Source organism: Gastrolobium bilobum, unplaced genomic scaffold (genome assembly GCF_033153095.1).
Source record: "Gastrolobium bilobum isolate Gb01-03AN ecotype WA unplaced genomic scaffold, APGP_CSIRO_Gbil_v1 utg3588, whole genome shotgun sequence".
NCBI lineage: Eukaryota > Viridiplantae > Streptophyta > Magnoliopsida > Fabales > Fabaceae > Gastrolobium > Gastrolobium bilobum.
This window is the reverse complement of record NW_026899729.1, coordinates 777,086-787,282: the sequence shown is the minus strand read 5'-3', so window position 1 is coordinate 787,282 and position 10,197 is coordinate 777,086. Positions and strand designations below refer to the sequence as shown.

Below are 10,197 nucleotides of genomic sequence, written 5' to 3'. Positions count from 1 at the left end.
CACTCTCCACCAATGAGAATGAACACCACCATATTAAGGCAATATAAGCAACATGTTCGTCTATTATAAATACATAGGCATTAAGTCCAGATATGATCATCTTGCTATTAATACTTGAACACCTTCAACTCTTACTAATTTGAGCATCGGAGTGCTTTACAGATAACTCTCCAATCTCCTCCAAAGTACTAACTCAACCATCCCGCCAACCATCTTGCTAACAACATATCAACCCAATCACAATTCAACAGTAGCAAGCTCAATCACGTGTGATCTAAAAAATCCAATAGTTATTAGATTGATCATGATTATAAGATATTAAAGTTTAAGTATAGTTCATGATAAATACAAGTTATTGAGGAGTAACAAGAGCCCTTTGAACTTGAAACATCATAAAATTTGAGGCCTTTGCTTCTGGTAGTTGTTTGCCATTTTGTGTAGTTATTGACTTTCCTTCATAATTACAGAAAAAATAACAAAATAGGCAAAAAGATGTAATTAATATATATTAAATAAATTACTTTTTTTTGAAAAAATAAATTACTTAAATAATACAGATTTGGAATTATTTTACAAAATAATACAATATGTTTATATATGGGAAGAAATATGCAATTAGTTATGCATAAGGGTGCCCAATTAACACTTGGCGCAACCAAGTGAGTTGTGTATACACCCCGTGCATAATTCACAAGATCGTGTCATGTGGCACAGATCTAGGTGGTCTGTCTCAAATTTTACTATCACACATATTTTTATTCCATCGTTCCACATGAATATAAATTAGCATCATAAGTATTCTTTTAGTCAAATAATAATTAAGACAACAAATGTTAATTGATCAACAATTTGAATTATTTCGCCCAAAAAAAATTACAATTTGATAACTTGTTTTTTTTTTATGAAAAAATTTAAATATTGATTAAATGATAATTTTGCCAGGCACATCAAGATGAGCTCATGATAAGGGAAATTAATTGTACACTCTCCATGAATGAAATTAATTGTGCATTTTTCTCCTATGCACAATTGATTATATTATTTAAAAAATAATTTTAAAATTAATTATTTGAATAATTTATTTTAAAATTTACATTAATGATGTGCTTTTAACAAAAAACTTAGTGAAGCTTTAGAAAAAGGAGTACAACTCCAATAATAATAGGGAAGACATGACCGGTATTATACTATAGCAGAATTAAATGTCATTGGTCTGGTTTCCCTCGTCATGTATCCATCTCGCTATCTTCCCAATTGGTTTTAATGAGTCAACAGGTTAAATGACAGGGTTAAAATATCGAGAATTATATTTATAATTATACAGGAAAAAGTTCTTGAAAACAAAATTTTCATCGCAATTATTTTTTATGATTTTTCGTATCCCATCAATGACCAGTATTCTAGAATATGTGAGACAAACATTATCGGTGAAACTTAGGAGTTCTGTAATCTAATCCGCCTCCATTAGAATACCCGTAATTGGCTATGCCGGCTGGCATGCTATCCAATCCTCGTACACCTGGGGTGGGATCAATTTGAAGTCATTGTCATCATATCATATTTTTATTTTTATTTTTATTTTAAATTAAATATTTTTTCACATTATTTTATTTAATATTTTTCCTATAATCTCTTATAATTATTTTATTATTTTGGATCTAATTCTATTTAACAATTCTGAGTTCTGACATAATATTATGAGAAAAATGTTTCCGCAGTTAATGCAGAGAAGTTATCTGCATTTATTCTCAAAACGACGTCGTTTTGATATTGAAATCTTAAAAAATTACGAATATAAAGACTATTATAACCCTAAAATAAATTAAAATTACAAAAACATCATGATTTCCGTCCCAAAACGACGTCGTATTGGCTTACTGCAGATAACTTATCTGCAGTAACTGCAGAAAAAGTGAACCCTAATATTATTTCATAATCGTTGATTTAATTTTGATTTAGAAATAAAAAAATTACCGTAAGAGATTATACGACAGAATATAAATTATAGAAAAATTTATTATCTGTTGCATGATTAGGAAAAAGTTTGTTTTTGTTAATTTTCAAAAGTATTTTAAATAAAAATATGTTTAATAATATTGAATAATTAGATCTTTTTTAGAAAATAAAAATATAAAAAAAACCGTTTTGATAATTATTATTTAACAAAATAATAATTTTAAAAAATTCATATCCTATATACATTTTTTAAATTTATCAAAATACACCTTAAATAATTCACCTAATGAGTTAAGTTAAGGATGAGGATAATAATTAGCGCCCGTTGCTTTTATATACTTTTACATTTTTATAGCAATAACATATTCATAATTATATAAAATCTTAAATTTATTAAAGTAATATGAGAATACATCACTTAAATATTTTTTTTATCCGACAATCAAATTCTAAATTTAAAACATACATATTTATAGGTAACATCTCGAGTTATAAAAAAAAAAAAAGTGTCTACACTTGGAAGATGTTAAAGCTCGAACTTATAACAAAATCTACAACAGAAACAACAAAAATAGAAACCCTAGAATTACATCACAAAGAGAGTTCGTGAAGTTGGTGATCATCATCGGGTTGGGGTTCCCTAATTGGATGCCGTCTTCTACAATCACAGTAGAACACTGTCATTATCACATAACTCCACAGCATTACCAATCCATACCAACCAATCACAATTGTTTTATCCTCAAAACCCATCGAATCCTGACCGTCCATCAAACCCTGCAGCTTCGACCCGATCATACTCGAAAACAATACCAACAGACCCGACAAAAACCACCCGCAGACCCGCCTCCCTTCCATCAAACCCGATCCGATCTTAATAGCCTCCCACCCGAACCTCTCCTCCGCGACAGATACCACGAGGCCCACGCTGACCACCGCCATCAGGTACACCTCGAGACCCGACCCGATTGCCATGACCACGAATCTTGACCCGGCGGATGCGGTCAGGGCGGCGAAGGCTCGGGGCACGGGGGAGAAGGCCAAGAGGATGGCGTAGACGAAGATGGTGGTGACGAAGAGGCGCATCCAGTTGAGCCTGAGGGCGGCGACGGCGGAGTGGAAGGTGGGGGTCTTGCCGTGGGAGGCGAGGAGAGTGGAGTGGACGGCGGAGAGGGCGGCGGCGAGGGAGAGGAGGTAGGAGGGGAGGGAGAATAGGGCTTTGATGCGGATGAGGGAAACGGCGTCGTCGCGGGATTCGTGGCGCACGTGTCGAGCCTCTAAGCGTGTGTGGGAGAGGTGAGCAACGGCTTCGAGACGGTGGATTTGAGAGGTGAGATTGTGGGTGGAGATTGATTGGGAGATTATGAGGGTTGAGAGAGGCAAGGTTGTAAAGAGCATGATGGTTGTGAATAGCACTTTGTTGCAAGCCAATATCTTCACAGAATCTAACACCATCTTCACTGGCGAAACACAAACACTCCTCCACATCACACCCTCCTCTGTTTCGCACGTTCTCTCTCTCTCTCCCTCCCTCCCTTTCTTTCTCTATCTACCTCATATAAAGGTTTCTAATCTCTCGTGGAAGGAAAACGAAAGCATAGATGCAAATAGAATAATTTTTTGAATCCTTATTAAATTTTTATTAAATGAAAAAAATCAATTATCAAATCATGATTTATGATCATAATTTTAACATTTTAAATTTAAAAGAAATCCAAAAAATGTGGCTGAAAGATACTTATTATATTAATTATTAATTGACTAAACAAATTTAATGTTTATTTTTAAAATAATAATTGTGTTGTTTATCATATTAATTATTGGAGCAAGATTATCGTTACAACTTTTTTTTTTACAACCTCTTACAACCATATCTTAACATCGTTGATTTCCGTCAATCAACGGTTATTATTTATTGTGAATTAATAATTAATTAATGAGTTTAATTTGCGAAAATCATAACTGTTGGTTGACAGAAATCAACGGTGTTAAGATATAGTTGTAAGAGGTTGTAAAAAAAAAAGATTGTAACTATAACATCTCTCTAATTCTTGTATAATAATAATTATTCATGATACTATGCGTGGCAATTGCGCAGCATCCATCCTCTAATTGATTTAGTATTTTGAAAAAAAATATAGAATCTATATTAATTGGATATTATTTTTAAGGGCTCTACTTCTCTCATGTAGTATGAGTGAAGTTATGTTATGTTGTGATATAAATAAAATGGAGTCCACCAATTTATTTTTTTATTTTAAAAAAGGCATATCTTTTTATGTGAATGTAACATAAGAGATGAATCTCATGTAACATAAGAGTATAATTTTCTTTTTTTTTTAATGTTCTAATGGTATATTATATGGATAAGACGTCGAATAAGCAAACATAAGAACTCACGAACCTCGTAGAAAACAAAGAGATTTGTTTTTGGATATAATATAACTATGTTCCAGCAGAAATAGGACATGGCATCCGAGGATCTCCAAATAAGTTTGCATTATTTGCCTTCTTTCCCCCACATCGATTTTCATTCCTTTTAAGAAAAATAATAAATAAACGATAGATACAGTAGAATCTAATCTATACAAACTACTTTATTTGCTTATTCAAGCCCAAATGCCATCATGAAAATAAAAAAATAAAAAATAGGAAGTCACTGGATCAGTTATTGACGAATTCTCTAAAAAAAAAAAAAAAAAAAAACTTTTATACATTATTATACGAAAGTAGTATTTATCCTTTTGAAGAACATAAAATTATGTCACTTTAGTCAAAACTACTGCATTGTATAATGAGAGAAACAAAAATTATAGTTAAAAAAATTAGAATTTTTCAATTTAAATATTAAATAAATAATAATAATTTTAACTAAAATAACTATACTTTAAAAGGACAAATATATTTTTCTAATTATATTTTTGTCAGAATAATTTTTTAGTGCACAAGTTCTAAATAATTTATAAGATAGGGATAAATAAGAATTATGTTGTAGGAAAAATAATATGATCATGATAAGATATGACAAAACAAAATTATTGAACAATGTCTCATTCCATTTTTTTATTATTATTTTTTTTGTCTTTTTAATTATAGGAATTTCCTTCATGTATGACCCATAAATAGATTATATGTTTCTGGATATAATATTTTAAGTCTTTGGAGAATCATAAATTGAAATGTGTAACTAATTTGTTGCATAAATTTTAACAGTTATTTTTCTATATTATCAACGACACTTTTGTTAAGAGTACTTCTTTAATTAAAGATACCTTCGACTTCGATGATGAAGTCGCGTAACTTTTTAACACAATTGGAATTGTCATAAGATGTGGTGTAGAGAATGTAACCGATTACTGGCACTGAAAAAGACTTATAACCATTACAAATGTAGATATAAAAAATGGGAAATATTTGTCTCCTTTTACACGAGGTAGCTTATCTCATTTTCTCTTACTTCAATTTTCGCACCTCACTTTTTCTTTTTCTTTTTTCTTGTAATGGGTGGGACCCACCTAGTTTCTCTCTACAACATAAGATACCTATATTATGTAATAGAAGATTAATAAAACCCATAAAAAATAACCACAATCATATACTATTCACTATTATATTTTTTTTTATCTTTCTTTTGTTGACGAATATCAACGTTGCACCTGATTGTGAGGGACTGTACAAAAGGAAATGTCCGTGTACATAAAGTAAGGAAAGCGCCATTAAAACTACCTTAACGTAAAGACAAAAGATAACTTCACACCTAAGGTGCTGAAATATCTACGAAGGAGCCTGCTTGATTAGATAATATAAAAAAAGATAAAAATAAACCTAGGAAGAAGTACCATTGAATTGAGACGGATCACAAAAAACGCAAAGTCAATGTCAATGGTAACTGGGGACCTATGAACATTAAGGAAACGGGGGGCAAAAATAGAAGCTTTGCAATTTAACGGGGTAAGTAATAACGCCGTTTCGTACGCGCTATTTTTTAGAATTTCTAGAAAATTAAAATTTTTTAAAATTTTAATTTTTAAATATTATCATAAACTGAATATAAAAATTATTTTTCTGAAAATCAAAAATCCATCCTCTACCAAACTCCTCTTCAAGGAATCAAAAATCAATAATGTCTTGGTGGAGAATTCTCCTGTGCCACATCTTGACCTGTCAGCAACTTCTTGGCTATTGTGACTGCGTATCCAAATTGATCTGTGGATCATCTGCACAACTACAAACGATCGTGACCATAAATTAATTTCTTTTTATAGAAAATAAAAACTGAACGTCCCTATTTGAGCGGAAGGAGCCGACCGATGAAAATGGAACTCAAAATGTCATTGTTCACCAATTTTTTTACTTAAACGTCACGCGAACAGTGTTATTTCCCAATCTGTCATGGGAGCAAGTTCGCTACCCGGTATAGCGAACTTAGTTTACTGACATGTCACATTTCTAGTGGACATCGAGTTCGCTACACGGAAAAACAAACTTGTTTTTAACTAAGTTCGCTACCCATGCAGGCGAACTTCATTTTTTTTTATGTTTTTTTTAAAATGTGGTACTTGTTATTCACTAAAAATGTGACACATCAGCAAACCGAGTTCGCTACACCGGGTAACGAACTTGGCCCCGTGGCATTTAGGTAAAAAAATTGATAAACTGTGACATTTTGATCACTGTTCGTATGAAAAGTGCGGGACGTGTTTAATCCCAAGGAGCCGACCCATACTTGAAGTACACCACAGGACTTGCCCCATAATAATAATAATAACAATATAATGAAAAAGACAGCATGTTATATGCATCAGAAAAAATTATTTTACATCTGAGGTATATAATAGAATTATAGTATAAATGTGTGAAAAGTGAAGTGAAGTGAAATTTATTGTCATCAAATGGTAAAAATTATATGAATGTCAGGTACTGTATGTACATATATATGAGCAACTGTCCTCTATTGTAATAGATATCACACAAACCCGAAATTAATAAGAAGAAATCATGTACCAACAAAAGGGAGGTCATTGAATTCTCACTTTTTCATGATCAAATATTCATATATAAACCTCCATTGCCAACCAGCCAAAATAATAAAGTAAGAAGACATAGGAACAACCTTTCCAAGGGAAATAAATACTGAATATATGCCTGCCGTCTTACAGTCGGTCACATATAGAAACCAGAGGATGATGATTCTCGGCTGTATTCAGACCAATAATGGCATGATCCTTTTGTTGTGGTCGCCCAATGCAACAGATAAGGTTGCCATAATCACAATACCTTCTCACGACCTATCCATTAAACATAAAAATTCTAAGCACCCACAAGTTCTCACACATTGTATTTGGTTGGATGATAGCATTGGGCATCCCTCAACATCGGTCCTCCATTGCCTCATATTAACAAAAAAGAAGCGAGGGGCATTAATTATGGTGGCAAAGTGGGTAATGCGACAACATAACTCAGTAGTGAGTACTGAGTGAAGCAGGTATGGGTCTAAGGGATCCTGGCTGGATGGGCAAAGATATTCAATTCAATGATGGTAAAACAGTCCAAACAGATAATGCTGGGATGAGAGAAGGGAATACATTAAAAAAAAAAAACCATGGGGGAAAACCTGGACCGAAAACCAAAGGAAAAAGGATGAAGGTTGCTTCTTCAGCTACCGCATAACTGATTTGATTGAAAACTTCTGGGAAAGGAAGATAGGATACTTAATTTGTGGAATCTTCAATGGTAAGACAGATAATTAGTAGCTATGACTTTTAATTATATTATTTACACTAATCTTTGATATAGCAACTACCGAACTATTTGTTATCTTATTATAGCATTTTTAGGGTCAGGCGCTCTAAGCTGCTGTAAAACAAGACAAAGTACCTTAAAATTTTATCACAACTAAAAATAATCCAGAAAAATATGACAACAACAATTGTTCATATAAATTAAAAATGGAAAAAATGTTTATCATTTTAAATAGTATTGTGTAATTTTAAGTAAAATAATAATTTTTTACTTAATATTTAAATTAAAAAAAAAAAACTCTCAATAATTTCCCACTCTTCCCCACCAAGATGTTCTATTGTCTAACTGTTTTAGGACAAATCATTTTCCCATTAAAAATACAACCTTACCGATATTAATACGTGAGTTGCACACTCAGATGGAAAGTCAGTTTTGAAATACAAGTACTTGGCAACTCAGCGTGCATCAAGCAAGAACAATGTTACTCCTACACTTGTCTTTCTCCCTTCCCTTTTACACCTATCTTTTTAAGTTGAAAAGAAAGAGAGAACCCGAAAAATTAATCTACTTTAGGGTGTCGCTTGTAAAAAAGAAAGGTAGGTAAGGACCTCCCAGCAAGAATTCTATAAGCATGAAATCATCAAGAACTGATAATTTACTACACCAAAATTTATAACCAAATTACTGAAGATGATTGAATCGGCAGACGACTATAGCCACGGCCCAGATTATAATCCACCTTCAAGCTCGGATCTTTGTCTTGCAAGTGAAACACAGTAATGGCCAGTAAATTAAGAGTAAACAACGAAAGCGATCAACTACTAGCTAAATCCTGAGGTGAGTAGATGAAAATTCAACTAGGAATAATCACTGACCATAATGAAACCAAGGTAATTCGTCAGCAGAAATCAGCAAACAAAGTTAAGATTTTAAGGCATTCTCCCATCCATTGTTGCAATTAATGTACGAGAAACTATACATACAGGGAGAAAGGAAAAAAAAAGACAAAAAAAAAAAAAAAGACTTAATCTTAATCTTAATCTTACATAGTTTCCAAAAAGCTAAAGAAATTAAAACTTACAAGCTACAAAATGGTGAGAGCATTGGTGTTAGTTTCGCAGGTCCAAAATTGCGTGGAACCGTCTCTTGGTACATCAAGGAGAGAACCATTCAATCGAACAGGTGTCCGGCATGTAGGGCAAGCGGCGACCTTGACGAGCCACGTGTCGATGCATCTCCGGTGAAAGACGTGACCGCATCCGGGGAGATTTCTGCACCACTGGCCGTAACGGAAGCCATCCAAACAGACAACGCAATGTGAATCGGGTTCGGGTTCGGGTTCGGATCCCATGGAGAACCGGAAGTGGGGGAGCTTGCTAACGTCGCGAGGGGAGAACCTGTTGGAAGGGGTGGCGGAGAAGCGTGTGGGGGCGGGGCGGGAGCGAAGGCGGTGGACGGCACCGCCAATGAGAAAGAGGTGGAGGAGGACGAAGGCGGCGAAGCCGAGAAAGAGGAAGAAGAGAGAGGTGAGAAGGAGCATGATGATAGATTTCAGGAATAGGGAAAGGAGGTTGGGGTTTGGTTTTGGTCGGGATTGAGATTGAGAATGGTCACCATGGACATGGTGTGGATGAAGAGGCATGATGATTGGAATTGAGGTCTGTGAATAATAATAATAATAATAATATAAAGAAGAAAGAAAGAAAAGAAAGAAAGGGGTTGAAAGAAGATGATGGAGGGTGGAATTGAAAAGAAAGAGAGAGCGGTGGTGTGATGTGATGTTGATGGAAGAACCCTGAAAAAGAGGAACAGGAATAGCGGATCAGAGAAAGAAGGTGTGCGCGTCTGAATTCTAAATCTAGGGGCGGTGTTACATCGATTTTCGAATGTAATCCTGGACCGTCGTTTACGTCACTCGGTCCATATTCTATAGGGGATAAATAATTGGGTTTAAGCAACTGGTGGTAATGAAATTGAATAATTTCAATTACGTCATGTGTTTTATTTCCTATCATTATATTAAAATAAAAATAAAAATTAGGTTTAATATTTCTTATATTATAAGAGAACTTTATGTTTTTAATGTATAAAAACTGGTAGATTCATGTGACGCAAAAAATATAAGCCTCACATATTTTTATATAATGTAAAAAATAAATTTATTTTAAAAAAAGTTCATAAAGCTTTTTACGATATTGTTTTAAATCACTTACACCTTTAACTTCTTATAATTTTTCCGCACACACCTCTCCTTAATATTTTAGAAACTTAACTATATACATTTACTTTATCCTTCTTAGAACACTTATTAAAAGACTAAAATAAAAAATAAAAAAGATTAAGAACAAAAAAAAAAGATCAAATATGTTAAAAAATCAAAACAATAACAGAAAAGACTAAAATTAAAAAATTAAAAATAATCTAATCGAAAATATATATATACCAAAGACAGAAAAAATAAAAAGAACAAAAAGAAATCAATGTATGTACTAAAAAAAC

The 10,197-nt window shown here is 33.1% G+C and overlaps 2 protein-coding genes across 2 annotated transcripts; both read right to left on the bottom strand.

Annotated features, from left to right (window-relative positions):
- Nucleotides 1-2,366: 2,366 nt before the first annotated feature.
- Nucleotides 2,367-3,521, bottom strand: LOC133293016 (uncharacterized). The gene has a single exon (XM_061491528.1). It carries the CDS (start codon nt 3,442-3,444, stop codon nt 2,548-2,550), a length of 897 nt encoding a protein of 298 aa, XP_061347512.1. The 5' UTR covers nt 3,445-3,521; the 3' UTR covers nt 2,367-2,547.
- A 5,127-nt stretch (nt 3,522-8,648) lies between these two features.
- LOC133293049 (RING-H2 finger protein ATL56) lies at nt 8,649-9,577 on the bottom strand. Its single transcript, XM_061491561.1, has one exon. The coding sequence runs from the start codon at nt 9,338-9,340 to the stop codon at nt 8,783-8,785; it is 558 nt and encodes a 185-aa protein (XP_061347545.1). The 5' UTR covers nt 9,341-9,577; the 3' UTR covers nt 8,649-8,782.
- Between the last annotated feature and the right edge of the window lie 620 nt (nt 9,578-10,197).